Source organism: Equus caballus, chromosome 3 (genome assembly GCF_041296265.1).
Source record: "Equus caballus isolate H_3958 breed thoroughbred chromosome 3, TB-T2T, whole genome shotgun sequence".
Taxonomy (NCBI): domain Eukaryota; kingdom Metazoa; phylum Chordata; class Mammalia; order Perissodactyla; family Equidae; genus Equus; species Equus caballus.
In genome coordinates this window covers 66485614-66501345 of record NC_091686.1, presented here as the reverse complement: position 1 = coordinate 66501345, position 15732 = coordinate 66485614, and the positions used below count along the sequence as shown (strand labels likewise).

Sequence of the window (15732 nt, the reverse complement as noted above, 5' to 3'; positions counted from 1 at the left end):
TAGTTTCAATATAATTTTATTAGCAGTTATTACATCAAAATTCACATTTACAGGATCCATAGGACTGTCTTAGAAAATTCTAAAGCATATGTAGATTTTATCAGTAAGACAGAACACATTCTCATTACAGCACAGCCCTTACAAAGTCAAGAATAACACTTAGAATTAAGTGCAGTTCTATCAAGAACTAGAAATGAACTCTGCGTGCATAGTGTCACTTAAAGCAAACTTCCATGGAAGTATAACATACTTCTATGGATGTGAATTTCAGTGGCAGACATCAATGGCTTCCAAACAACTGACACTAAAGGAACTTCCAATCAAAACACAAGCACAGTGGCTTTTATCCAATATAGAGCTATGATAATCCTACAGAGAGACCCTGAATCCTCAAGTACTTGTTATATGATTTTATGCTGTGACACTAGTACAAAACACATCAACTCTAATGCATAGATTCTGACACATTATGACAACAGGATACTAAAGATAGCCTTTTTCTATATCAGAAAATGCCGAGTCTTCCAGTGCAGTATAGGCTGGTCATTGCTGACCTAGTGAAATTCTACATCCTCCAGCTTGAGCAGTATTGTAGGAGTCACAAATATTACATTTCATGCCTAATATATGGAACTGGACAGTAGATCTTCCATTGCAATCATTGCAGAGAATCTGAAAAGAGATGAATTCAAATTAGGTATATTGAACCTTATAAAGTGGCACTGCTCAAAAAAATTCCTCAAAAATCATATTGAAGATACGAAAACATATATATATATAAATCTAAACATTTTTATAAGTAGAAATATCTTTTATTTGTTCACTGAAAACTCTAAGGGGCTATTAAGGTAGCTTTGAATTTTGAAAATGAAAATGTGGATTTGAGCCAAGAAGTCTTACTTTAAAACAGCTCCCAAATAGTATAAATAATACTAATACGAAAATTAACATAGGCATAATGAAATCAACACCTATACTTACAATTCAAAATAGCATATGTGATTTCACTGTTTTTCATTGACACTTAGAAAATTATCTTAGTTAATAAAACAAATTTTTACATACTTATCATAATATTTTGCTTAAACTTTAGGTTTAATGTGCTAAGTTTCTAGTCTTCTATGCCTCAGGAATGAATTAAGTCCAAAAGAGTAGTTCCTAAAATTGAATAAAGAGAAGCTGTTGGCTTCTCTCTAAAATGACAATAAGATACTACTTAGGAACGACCCTCTTCTAGTACTAAGTGAGATCTTGAAAAATAAAAAAAGGAGTTAACCTGAAAATAGATCGATACATTATTATGTGAGAAAAACATCAGCTTTAGAATAGTCATACCATAATAAGTAGAAAACTTCTAAATTTGCTCTAAACTATAATTTGAAAAGTAATTCTTTTAAGAAAATGATCTAAATGTAGAAAGTAGATTAATGGTTGCCTAGAGGTAGGGGATTGGGGAATGATTGCTAACGGGTACAAGGTTTCTTTTTGGGGTGATGAAAACATTGTCATGTTGGTGATGTTTGCACAACTCCAAGAACATACTAAAAAGCAGTGAATTATACACTTTAAATGGATGAGTTGTATGGTATCATGAATTATATCTCAATAAAGCTGTTATTTTAAAAAATGGTCTACATCGAATATAGCAAACTGCAGCCTCTAGTAAAAAAATCACGATTATCAGTTAGTATTCCAAAAGTGATCTTTCCTGACCTTACTAACAATTTAATTATCCAAATGAATTATAAAACGCTCCAGTGTAAATAAAACGAAACATAATTTTTACCTGGCTTTGTTAAGTGGTTTTTAACCTTTGGTGTAGAAGTATCTGAACAACACTAAAGATGTTTAGAAAATTTATAATAAGCCCCAAAATTATTAAAGCACCAGAAAGCTATCTAGGTTTCTAATTCTGATCTATAATTCAATATACCATGCTGAGAACAGACAGCAGCACACCTCAATTAATGGAAAAAAGATGATCATTCTCTGTAAGGCAAAAGGCACAGAAATACTTCCTGTATTTTAGGGTGCAGGCTAATTAAGGCCAAATTTTAAAAGTCTAAGATAGAATAAAAAGAGTAATAAACATTAAAATCCAAAAAATAATCTACAAAAATCAGCAAATATGTTCACCTGAAATAAAATTTTAAATAATTAAAAATAAAACATAATTAAAATAAAACATCAGACCAGTAATCCACTTCTACTCAGTTACATAAGTGACTGACTCCGGCAAGTAATGTCTAAACAATTCAGAATAAAGTTTTTGCCTGCCATCTAGTGTTGAGAAGAACGGCACAAAGGTATTCTTAGGACTTTTTTTTCTCGTCTTCTGAGTTCAAAGTAACTAAAATTTAAAAAGATTATTTTGTCCTTCCCATTAATTATCACATTGGTATCTATGCCAAAGCAGTAGTTTTCAGACAGAGTTGACAGAGGGCAAACATAAACAAGAACATCATCAAGGAACCTGAAAAGTTTTAAGGATTGATTCTACTCACATCCACAGTCATGTTCTGATATTCTGACGGCATAGGCGTCTGTGCCACCTCATCATCCAGCTGTCTCCAGTACCGAGTCATGTCTAAAGCAGAGTGCATACACAACGGACATCTGTAGCCTCTAGGAAAGACAGAAAGGTTATTTTACAAACATTGAACAGGGAGCATATCAACTCAGGTATATAAGAAGATGCATGCTAACTAGTACACAGACCATCCAAGACAAGGCATTATTCTTCATTTCAAGGTAAACTGTTACGAACCTGGGAACCTTTACACTATAAAAGGTTCCAATTAAATCCTGTATCATGGTATTTTTTAAACGTACTTCTTTTCCCTCAGTTCTCTAAAACAGAAAGGAATTAATCTATATTCTTTGCAGAATATACTTGATATATTTTTTTAAAACCCACTAAGTTGCTTTTTAGCAAAACAACCTCAATTTCCTAACATATTTTAAGCAAAGAAGAAATTGTATTCCTTAAAACAGATCATATTATTTCCTTTCTAAAACTTCTGAGTAAGTTCCCTTCCATCTGGCTCTCATATTAAATTAAAATTTCTGCTCATCAATTTGCAGGACCAAAATACATTTACAAAGTCTCCTCTTTCCTAACTATTCTCATCTCATTCTAACATCCTTCCCCCACAATAAAGTCTCAGCTTTAGGTAATGTTGTCACCAGCTTTCTTTGCAGGTCACTAGACTGGACCAATATAAAGTCTTAACAGAATTTTGAGCAACACACCTCAGCATTTTTACAATGCTATGACTGCCTCTGGCAGAGACTGTGCTCCCTGGTAGGTACAGCCAGACAAGAAGAGGCATCTGCCTCAAGTGGTGAGATGAGATTGGAGACAAAGGTGTAGTCCTACAAACCCCAAGATGCTCTGCCCAGTCTAACATCACACATCTACCCTACCCAGCTCAAGACAAATATCTGCCACACCCAAGAAGGGATAAGCATCAGCAATGTTTGCCCACTTCCCTATCCCCACAACAAAAAAGCCCAGACATCTTACAATTTTAATTTTCTAAAATTCCATTAAACACTCACTCTTTCAACATTTCTTCATAACACGTTCTGAAAGAAAATGCAATATTATTTTAGTAAAGCAAAAACCACCTCCCCTATTTTCAAACATTTTTGAGGGGAAAAAAACAATGTTACTTTACCTATGTAAAAGATGTCCACATGGCAAGACATGAGCAACAACACGGGATGTATGAATGTCCTAAAGGAAATAAATGTTAGTCTTTGCATGGAGACAATACAAACACTCAAGTATTTTAAATTCAAGAGGGCATATTTCCAAAGGAAAAGATATTTTAAGTTTACCTCCAAACATATTGGACAATTCTGCCGGGAAACATTTTCAATACACTGTTTCAAAAGAGAAACTCAAGTTACCAAAAGTTTAAGTAGATGGAAATGACAGGCGTAACAATAGCATTAATAAAAACTAACAAAAAGGAAATAATAATACCAACTTACTAAGGATAATAATTAACATTAATTCATGTTTCTTATTTGTCAGACAAGAAATGAACAGATAACTCTCACAACTACTTCAGGCTTTGCACATTTACCTGAAACAATGAAACTGCTCAATGCATCTTAATTACTCAAATTACCTTCATTTTACAGATAAGCAAACTCAGTGAGTCAAGATTTACCAAACAGGCAGAGATATTAACATTTGGAACCTTTCTATTTTGTATGTGTTTTACTCCAAAGCTAAACTACTTAATATTGATAATAACAACACTTCATATTATTGAGATCTACTACATGCCACATGCTAAGTATATTACCTGTATTAGCTCAATTAATTCTCACAACTCTAAATGAAACAGGTACAATTATTACCCCATTCTACAGATGGGGCATTTGAGGCCTAGAGAAGCTAACTAACTTCCCAAGTCACACGACAGTAACAGGTAGAACTATATTTGAGTTCCAACAGGCTGCCTTCATGGCCTGAGTTCTTAACTTGACAAGACACTGTGTGAACAGATGTGGGGAGGTAGACGAAAGCACCAAGCCGTGGCTGATGCCCATGTTTGTTCAGTAAGCACTTGAGTAGATGGTGGGACCATTGCTAATACAGACAATAAAAAATAACTGAAAAATAAAACAAAAATACCACAAGAGAAAATGGTACGTAGTTTTTTAAAGACAACACAGCATATCTTGCTATCACCGCAAACTCAAGCCTATAAAACCAAACTCAATCTTTTATCTCCAACGAATTCACAATCTTTAATCAAGTACCTTAAGCCAAGGCTAAAAACCTTGGCAGTCATCTTTACTCAGCCCCATTCTTCCTTTATCCCTTGTCACCATATCCCATATGTTCACTATTCATCTCCATTTCTCTTACCACTCTACTATTTTAGGCCAGTTATTACCTAATATCTATTAATATCTCTAATTTCTATATTAGATAGAATCAGTACTATAATAAGACAGTTTATTATAGTCTTTTCTAAACAATGAAAAATAACTTTAAAGGCCTGGGATGACAACTGCTAATCCAGATTAAAAATATTTGTCTAATTATGAAAGGAAATATAAAAATATTTTCTGTATTTTCTTGGAATACTGTGCTAACAGATTATACTTAATATTTCTCCTGTACTATGTATGCATTTTTAAAGTTATTCTTAAAATCAGTACTAACGATAAGAATCCATAAACCTATTTAGAAGTTGTCAACATTATGCTCATAACTCATATAAGTAATCTCACACTATAGAGAAGAAAAAGAACCATAGATCAGATATTCTGAGGCATATATTTTGAAACATCTACTTCTTAATACTGCTTACAAATAAAAAGTGACATAGCTGTACCTGTCAATATCTGAAAATCAGTATGCTTCCAAACATACTAGGATAAGCTGATTTTTCAAAAACACCAACTTTTAAAATTATGCAAACTGAATTGCATACCTTGTGCTTTCCTTGGAGATTCATAGCTAGACATAAGTTACATTTCAAACAGTGGAAAAAATCTTCCTTTGGACCAATCCTAAAAAAAAACATAGGAAAGCCAAAAGATTTTATTCATTTGTTACTACAGTGCTAGTTTGCTCATTATATATGTTTAGTTTTCTTGTAAAGAAAGTTCAAACCACAGTGAAGAATATGAGGTAAACCCCGACCTCCACAACATCACTCCCCAAATGTAAGCACCGTGAACAGAATGGTGTCTACCCTTCTAAGTTTTTCTATAAAATTGCATACACACACACACACACTTTGGGTTTTATTTTTTACACAGATTCTTTCCAGATATCCTGTTCTGCAATTTTGTTTTCATTTAACAATATATCCTGAAGATTACTCTACCTCTGTCTACACAAAAACACTTCATTCTTCTTCATAGCTACATCGGATTAAATGGAATGGATATATCATAATTTTAAAAAATATTCTGTTGATATAATTTACTATCTTTAATACAATTATATAATAAATATCCTTATACAGACATCACTTAGCCCACAGGTTGATGATTTCTTGTAAGATTCCTAAAAGTGAAACTATGGGGTCAGAGGGTATTGCATCATCAGTTTTGATACTGCCAAACTGACCTCCAAAAAGACAGTACCAATCTGTACTCCCACCAACAGTGTATGACAGCACCTGTGTTCCCCACATCTTAATCAACAGTGATTACCTATATGATGGACAAATAAAAGACATCATTTTAAGCTGCATTTCTCAGATTATGAGACAGGGAGTATATTTTAATGTTTATGAACCATTTGGAGTTCTGTGAATTGTCTGTTCATGTGCTCTGTTCATTTTTCTATAGGGTGTCTTTTACCAATTTAAAACAGTTCTTTATATACATCCTGGATATTAATCTTTTTCACTTGTATATATTACAATTACTTTTCCAGTATGTCATCTATCTTTATATATCTTTTGTCATGTAGCTTATGTGACAAAAGGCCATTGATATTTTTTTTTCCCTGCTTTTTCTCCCCAAATCCCCCCAATACAGTTGTATATTTTAGTTGTGGGTCCTTCTAGTTGTGGCATGTGGGACACTGCCTCAGCATGGCCTGACGAGCAGTGCCATGTCCGCGCCCAGGATCCGAACCAGTGAAACCCTGGGTCGCTGAAGCAGAGCATGCGAACTTGACCACTCGGCCACGGGGCTGGCCCCAATACTTTTCTTTAGGGCTTATGCTTCTGATTCTTGTTTAGGAAAGACTTTTGTAACCTATAGATCATAAACATATTCTCCTATCTACGTCTATACTTAAGGATTTAATTTTTATGCTTTTCTTTCATCCATTTGAAATGTATTATGTATGTAAAGGCGAGATTGCTAATTGTCCCCAAATTTCTATTATCCCCTTCTTCCACAACAATAGGAGATTTAGCTAAGCTAGGCACAGGGCTGTCCTGAGTAAAGACTATTTTCCAACTTCTCTGGAGGTTGTGAACTGGAGATAAATGAAAATTCTGTGTTGTGCCCTTAGGAGAAAAGGATATACCTTCTCTTCACCATTTGCCCTGTTTCCACTGACCAGAGTACGTGCTCTTTTAAGCTATGTAGATAAGAAAACATCTTATGGATGGCAGGGCAAAAAAGTAAAGAGGAACCTGGACTCCTGTTTAACTACATGGCTCAGACTTTTCCATGAGAAATATAAACTTGTACCCTTTTTTAGCCACTGTTATTTTGGGTTTCTGTCACAAGATGCTAAAACCATATTCTAACGAATGCATACAGTTTTAGTAATCAATTTTTTGTTTCCCAAATGGATAATCAATTACCCTCATACTCTTTCCCCTGATTTGAAACGTCATTTTTGTTATAAATTCAGATGTATAAATATGTAAATGTATATACACACACTATGTTTTTCCATTTATCTGTCTATTCCTACACAAAGAGCACACCATTGGAATTACTCTAGCTTTATTACATTTTGATGTGTAGAAAGCCAATCTCTTCTCTGTCACTCTTCCTTTTCAAAATCTACTTAGCTATTGTGAATTTTATCTTCCAGATAAACTTTAGAATCAGCCTGTCAAATTCCAAGGGTAAAACCCTTTAGCGAGGCTTCCACTACTGCCCAAGATAGAATCACAGAGACTGGATCTACCCTCCTGCTTAAAACAACAACAAAAAAACAGACAAAACATATGACACAACAGTTTCACTGAACATCAGGCAATGAAGGACAGTGACGTGTGAAAGATGGGAAACAAACTAAGGGAGTCTTACAATTGGCCCAGTTTATTGCCTAGAGAGTTTTCAGGCAGTAGGACAGGGTGGAGAAACTGAGGCTTCAGCTGGAGGAACTGAAGACTTCCTGATTGAGAAGACAAGCTGAGAGTCCAGGGACAGCAGGGCAGCTAGAGGTCACAGGACAGAGTAACAGCAAGGAGAGAGCTGCACAGAGGAGCCCCTCAAGTATGTAGCAGGATCCACATAAGCACACACACGTGAGGAAACTACCCAAGGCCAGAGAAAGAACCATCCCAGAGGGCTAGAAGGAGCAGTGTTTGGTACCCAACAAGGCGAGGATCAGTGCCTACTGCCATCAGCCATGGGGAAAACCTTGTAATTCACGGGATACTGGGCAGAGTACCAGGAAGGTAGTGCCTCAATAGGGAGGAATAATTAGTGCTAGAATAAGCACTTCTCCAGATCCACCTAACAAATTATAAAGCAAGTCCCAGAAGTACCAAACTGTTTCCCAGTAACTCAACTGCAAAAATAAATAAGTTTCCAAGTACCTTAACCCAAAATAAAGCTCAAGAAGATTTATAGGAATACGAAAAAATTCAGCACCCAACAAGGCAAAAATCACAATGTCTGGTATCAATCAACAATGACCGGGCATGCAAAGAGGCAGAAAAACACAACTCAAAACAAGAATAAATCAATTAATCAAAATCAACCCAGATCTGACAGAGATTTAGAATTAGCAGAGAAAGACATTGAAACAATTATAACTATATTCCATATGCTCAGAGAGTTAGTATAGACATGGAAGATTTTAAAAAGACCCAAATCACACTTCCAGAGATAAAAACCAGAACAGTAGATTAGACATTGATAAAGAAAAGATTAGTTAATTTGAAGGCACAGTTACAGAAACTAACCAAAGTGAAAAAGAAAAAAGAATTTTAAAAAATGAACAGATCATTAAGCAAGCTGTGAGACTTCAGGCAACCCAATACACATGTAATTGGAGATCCCAAATGTGGCGGGGTAGGAGGAGGAGGCAGACAAAATAATATCTGAAGTAGTAATGGCCAAAAATTTTCTGAAATTGATGAAAACTGTAAACTCACAGGTTCAAGAAGCTCAACAAACCCTAGGCACAAATAACGTGGAAAAAACTATACCATGGAACATCATAATCAAACTGCTCAAAACCAGGATAAAGAAAAAAATCCTAAAAGCAGCCAGAGGAAAACATACAAGGACAAAGGAACAAAGATAAGCATGATACCAGACTTCTCACTGGAAACAATGCCCATGAGAATACAACAGAGTAACATTTTTAAAGTACTGAAAGAAAAAACTGTCAGCCTCGAATTTTATATGCATCAAAAATATCTTTCAAAAATGAGAGCAAAATAAAGATGTTTCAAATATACAAAAGTCAAAAGGATTCATTACCAGGAGACCCTGTTTCCATAAAAACAGTTAATTTGGTTTCAGCACTGAGAGTCACAGTTAGGGGCGATCCGGCAGGCTCTGGAGCAGTGTTTCTCAAACTTAACCTCAACACACATTAAGAAATATTTTTACATCCTGACCCAGTTCTTCCTTCCTCCTCTCACATGCATATCCACAGACACACTCAAAATGCTAACAAAAGTTCCACAAAACAATATTTACCCTTAGCATGTGTTTACCTATCTTTTATTCTTTTTCTAAATAGTGGTAATGATTCACTAGGTTCATTTCAGTTTAAAATATTCAATATATCCTTTTTACTTCTATCCTCAACCCCAGTCTCTAATACCACCTCCACTGCCCCTGACTCCACTCTTTCACTGCCTTCTCTCAGGCTTGGTTATTTATTTATATTTATTTATACCCCAGCCCACTCTGATCTACTCAGCCCTGGCCTATCCCTATTAAACTTTTACTTCAACTTTCCTACAAAAGACAGCTCCAATCCCGATAATCCAACAAACTCTGTGGTAGTGATTGCTCATTAAGCCCATTCTTCCAGAAACAGAACATAAATTTAAAGACAAAAATCCTGCCTTCCAATCCAAGTGTTCCATACATAGCAAAGATTTGTCTGATGTTTATTTCATAACTTGCAGACGTGAAAACACACATCCTTCCCTTGATTTAAAGCATTGTTTAATTAGTGGATGTTTTATTTCCCCAAATCAGTTATAAATTTATATTAACTTTTTAAATTTTAAAGGCAATATTTGTTCATTATTTAAAATGTGTAAAACTCAGAAGAACATAAACCAACAAACAAATAGACCAACTAAAACTTAAAACCACTCATGATCTCACCCCCCATGGGTAACTACTGCTAATATTTTGGTCCATGATGTCCTGACAGACTTTTTTACCATTCATTTTCCCAATCCCTAAAAATTACTCAAGAACATTACTTTTAATATGGGTTTGCAAATTTAACAGTCTCAAAAATATATAGGTTGTTTCTAATTTTTATTATATTTATTGTTACAATACATATTCTGTACATGATTCTTGGTATATATCTCTATTTCCTTGAGATAATCTCCTAAAAATAGAATTACAAAGTCAAAGAACTGGCACATTTTTAAAGATCAGAATCAGAACACAGGAACCACATCTGTATCATACTGTCATAAACACTAAGTACTCTGGTGCTTATTTAATAACAAAGGGAAATGATATTTCCCCATTTTTTATAATAAGCTCATTCTAGTACACTTCAGTAAGGATACACGTGCGCCCATTGCCAAAAGATTCAAGATCAGATGTTTGCCCCTGATTGAAGAAAAACTGAAACCCTATTTTTAGGCACATCACTCTTCTAGAAATAATGCCACAGTCAAAAGATAATCTATCACTACAACTATCATCAAGCTATTTTAAAATATATAATCAGGAATAATATATTATTAATTCTATAAGCACTGATTTCCTTGCAGTGATTATTGCTTAAGGATGAACAACAATTTTTCAAGCCCACACCTCCAGATCAGAGTCAAGGACAGCCTAGAAGAGCTGCAAGCACCAAGAGAAACAGAAATCTGAGCAGGAGAGCTACGCAAGGAAGACCTGGTCACCCTTGCCCTGCAGATTTATTTAATGGACCAAAAGCAATGACTAAGTTTTGTAATATACTTAAGACAAAAATGTTTGTTTTTAACATCCAAAGGAGGAATCGTCATAAAAGACTATCAAGAAGGTACAGCTACAAAGTAAAAAGACTGATATTTTAACAGAAATATAAGAACTCATACATTCAAATGACATAATCTCTTTAAATGTTATCATGAGAGGGTAAAGAGTTTCCAACAATGCTGCCATTGCACATTTTTTAACTTACCTTTAGATATTTTTACTGTTTAAAAATAAAGTCATTATTTGATGATAATATGTCATTTCTGATTAAATACGGTATTTGCCAATCTTATTTAATAGATTTTGCTCTTTTAGCAATTTTTTAAAAAATAAAAACAAACAGTTCTGAAAATCCTCGAGGGGGGTGAATTTTCAGTGCACCATAGGTACTCATTGAAAGAACTGTACAATAGACTTTTCAAAGATTTCTGAGCAATGACAACAGAAATAAGGCCTCCTAAAATATCTACCTGAAGTGATCATAATCATTTGTCTAAAACCTGACTCACATTACTTTGATACCCATAATATAAAATATGAAACTTCTTTATTTGAAAATCTCCTATTTATTTCATATTCTTTAGACATTTCCCAATTACAGTCCACTTAAAGTGACACTCCCAAAAAGGATTCTATAACCAAGTATTAGAAACCCTACAATCTCAGAGGTTTACACTGCACAATTAGCAAGTTGAAAGCTCTGAGAAGGAAAGTAGATTAAATGCAGCATTTACCAAAACTGTATGACTGCAAAGCCTTTTTCATACAATATCCATTTTGTACCAAGATCCAGTTTCTTTTCTAATCAATTCTGTTTTAAAGATGTCTTATGAGTTTTATGCTCTCTTAGAGATATTCCAAAGAATAAAGAGAAAATCTACTTTTTAAGAGCATCAACTCACTCTATTTTGCAATTACCATGTGGGTCCATTAAACCCTTTTATGAATCTGATACATTATGGGATCTTAGTGATCATATTTTTCCTATATTTTGAAATATTTTGCTATTTCAGCATCCTAGGAATTCTTTCACATTAGTCATCAATTATTGCTAATTATCCTAACAAAAAGACTAAAATGCAAAGTATGGTAGAAAATGGAAGTGAGGCAGAAAAACTTGAAAGGATGACACAATATGAAATAAATCATTACTATTACATCATCCTTTAGTTTTCTTTGTGCACTGCTCAAAGTATTACATCATCTTTCAAGATTAAAACAAAAAGTCTGGAGACATCTTCCTCGTAGGCTCTTTTTGTTTTCCTTGAACCCAGTTGAGGAATCAGAATTTTTTATTTTTCACCTATAATGGCAAATTGAAAAAACTGAAAAAGGGAAAAACTTCAGATAAAGCAGAAGATAAGTGCAAAGAGACACAGCAGCACCCTGGACTGGGGTTTCTCCACCTAGGCCCTACTGACATTTTGGGCGAGATAATTCCTTCTGGTGGGGGGACTGTCTTGCACACTGTAGGATGTTAAGCAGCATCCCTGCCATATATCCAATAGGTGCCAGTAACAGACAACCTACCTCCAGACTACCCACCAACAACCAAAATGTCTCCAGATACTACTAAATGTCCCCTGGGGGCAAAGTCATCCCTGATTGAGAACCACTGTTCCAGACTCTAATGATGATGGTGAAATTGACCACATAAGCAATAAATCAGATTATGGTTTTCAGATGATATCCTAGATGAATGGTCTCAGTCAAAAGAATGAATATCTTTCTAAGGACAAAAAGAGAATACAGTATCCTCATCTAGTTAGTCATTCAACAGGAAGGACTTCAGTTCACAATATTTTGTGAACCTGGATCGTTCCATTTTGCGAAAATAAAATGTGATAGAATTCTTCCACCTTTTATGATGCTTGTACACCAAAATTTACTTGATATGGCTCCTAAGTGGATAATGTTGAAGAGAAGTATATGTATAAAGTATTTGGAAGGAAACAGATGAAGTAAAAATTGAAAAAATTCATAGGATTGATCATCCTAGTAGGTGTTTATAAATTTAAAAATAAAAAAGGTTTTGCTATATTGGAGCTAAGAAGATAGCCACCTTTAGACAAAATTATGAGCTCTCGGAAGGTTTCAAAAGTACTGAATTTGGCAATGCATAGACAGAGTAACGATAAGCCAGAATCTATCAGTGATGTATTTGAGATCTGGAATCAGTATTGTATTTTGATGATACAAGTACAAGAAGAACCAGAAGTCATTATAAGCTAGAACCTATTAGAATTGTATCTAAAATCTGGAATTAGTTCTTTACAAGATGGATATTGCCAGACTCATGCATGACAAATAACCAGTAAATAATTACATTCAAAGGATACTGCCAAATTTAGTACATACATCTTCAAAACTAGGAAAATATGTAATCAAAATTTAGGTTTGCAATATTTAAAATCTTATTAAATTTCCAATGAAGTTGTTTTTCACTATGTTTACTCTTCCCTTGTTATGTTATTTGTAAAAGGACTTAAAAATATTACAAAGTAAAAAGAATCTATTGGACTTAGATGCTAAATGTCGATGACAAATTTTCCTCCTGTACTGAGAGAAATCATAACACCAAAAATATTTTGGCTAAAGATACACTGCCTACACATTACTGAGCACCTACTGCATACACGGCACTCCCATGTACAGGAATTTAAACTTTGAAAATATCCTGATCTCATGAAGCTTAGTATTTACCAGGTATAAGAATTTAAAATTTGAAAGTATCTTGATCTCATGAAGCTTAATATATACTAAGTAGGATGAGATATATATTTTTCAGTCTCAACAACTTGAAAGTCAATAAATCAACAAGAAAATGTGATTCCTTGGTTGTGATAGCAGTAATTAAAAGCTGTGTGCAGATCTGACACACAAAATAACACAACAGTGAAAATGAATTGGAATCAAATAGGATGAATCTTAAAAACAAGCCTCAGTCTAAAAAAAAACCCACAGAAGAATATATAAAGTTATGATTTTACTAATAAGCAAAACTGAACTCCACAATGATAAAGTAGTTTGTGGAGGACCAAGCTCCCACTGAGAACTACAAAGGCTGGATTTAAAGAAAACAAGCTGTTTGAAAGCAGTAAAGAGCAACTAAGGGCTTGAAGGATCAATTTCCCAGAGAGAAGGGAAATATACTGAGGCAAAGCTAATTCTCTGCTTCTTCCTTCTTGGGGGCTTTGCAGACCCTAAACTGTCCTGTGAGAAGCTAATAAGCTAAGCAGCAGGTAAGAGGCTAAGAGAAACCAACTAAAGCCTCTGGTAGTTTCCCTATGCTAGGGAGGCAAAAACTGGAGTCCAGGTTCCACCACAAAAGAAATGCCCTGGTAAACACCTTGGCTTTAAGTCAAGACCCATGTCCTAAGAGCCTGAGTGTAAGGGAAAACAAAACAGAACAGGACTTACAACTGAAACGTAGCCACTAACCATCTCAATCCTTAACTGGATTAAGGTGATCTGTCTCTACATTACTCCCTACCAAAAGAAAAGTAAATTCTCTCTGGAGAAAAAGAGCATAAAGAGTTTATACAATTTTTTTTACATATTATGTCCAACAACTAACTAAAAAAAATATCAAGCATGCCAAAAGGCAGAACCAAACACCAAGGCAGGTGGTGGGGGAATAGAACTGACCCACAAGTAATCAAGATGTTGACATTATCGAGCACAGCCTTTAAATTATCTGTGATTAATATGTTCAAGAAAAAAAAAGTGAACAATTTCACCTGAAAACTGGAATGGGGGAGTGATTAAATGTAAATTCTATAATAATTAAAAAAAAAACCTAAGATGAAAAACTCAATAGGTTTAATAGCAGATTCAACAGAGACTTGGAAGATAAATCAATAGAAACTATCCAACTTAAGCATGGAGGAAAAAAACGATAATAGGAAAAAAAATTTAAGAGAGAGATGAAATATGGTGAAAAGGTCTGTACCTAGAGAGCCAGGAGAGGTGAGAGAACAGGGCAAAAACGTTATCTGAAGAGATACTGGCCAAGAATATTTCAAAACTGACAGAAGACATCAAGCCACGGATTCAACAAAGTCTACAAACTGCAAGCCAGATAAATATCACATACACCTGGACACATCATAGAACAACTGCTAAAAACCAATCACTTCAAAACAGCAAGAGAGCAATAAAAGCCAGATTACCTTCAGAGAGGCAATAATAATTCTGATAGGTGACTTTTAAACAGAAACCATGGCAACAGAATATCTTTAAGATATTGAAGTGTCGAAGGAAACAAACTGTCAACTTAGAATTCTATACCCAGCAAAGATATAAGTTAAAAATGAAGGTAAAATAAAGACATTTCCAAGAAGACAGAAAACTTCATCACCAGCAGAATTTCACTAAAAGTAATACTAAAGAGAATTCTTCAAGCAGAAGGAAAATAATCCCAAAAATACAGGGGATGCAGAAAGGAAAGAAAAGCAATAGAAATGGAAAGCATGTACATAAATCAGAGAATACTGACTGTTCAAAACACTGTCTTACAGAGTTTAAAATATACATAGATTAAAATACACGACAACAATAGGATGTAAATCCTCTTAGTGTTCAAAGTTCTTGCATTGTCTGGGAAATAATAAACATAAGCCAAGGATGTATATTATGACTTCTAAGATAACCACTAATAATGGAAAAATGTATAACTAATGAGCTTATAGAGAATAAAAATAGAATAGAAAAATTGCTGATTAATCTAAAAGAAGGCAAGGAGAGAAAAGCAGACAAATACTAAGGCAATAGAAAATACACAAATTGTAGATTGAAATAAATTTATAATTATATTAATAATAATAAATGGACTAAATATTTTAATTAAAAGACAGAGTTTTTTGTTTTGTTTTGTTTTTT

General features: G+C 34.3%; 1 protein-coding gene across 7 annotated transcripts in view; it reads right to left on the bottom strand.

Moving 5' to 3' along the window:
* Window positions 1–15732, bottom strand: part of RCHY1 (ring finger and CHY zinc finger domain containing 1) — a 23681-nt gene continuing 7949 nt past the window's right edge. For 4 of the 7 annotated variants that reach the window (XM_023637956.2, XM_023637957.2, XM_023637959.2 and 1 more), the window contains 6 exons: window positions 5460–5538; window positions 3844–3888; window positions 3681–3739; window positions 3562–3588; window positions 2505–2625; window positions 1–672 (listed from right to left, as the gene is read on the bottom strand). In XM_023637956.2, the coding sequence (XP_023493724.2) occupies window positions 544–672; window positions 2505–2625; window positions 3562–3588; window positions 3681–3739; window positions 3844–3888; window positions 5460–5538 (460 nt within the window). In that variant the 3' untranslated portion in view covers window positions 1–543. The remainder of the gene's footprint in view (window positions 673–2504; window positions 2626–3561; window positions 3589–3680; window positions 3740–3843; window positions 3889–5459; window positions 5539–15732) is intronic. The other 3 variants (XM_023637958.2, XM_023637960.2, XM_070263704.1) reach the window with 1 other exon arrangement.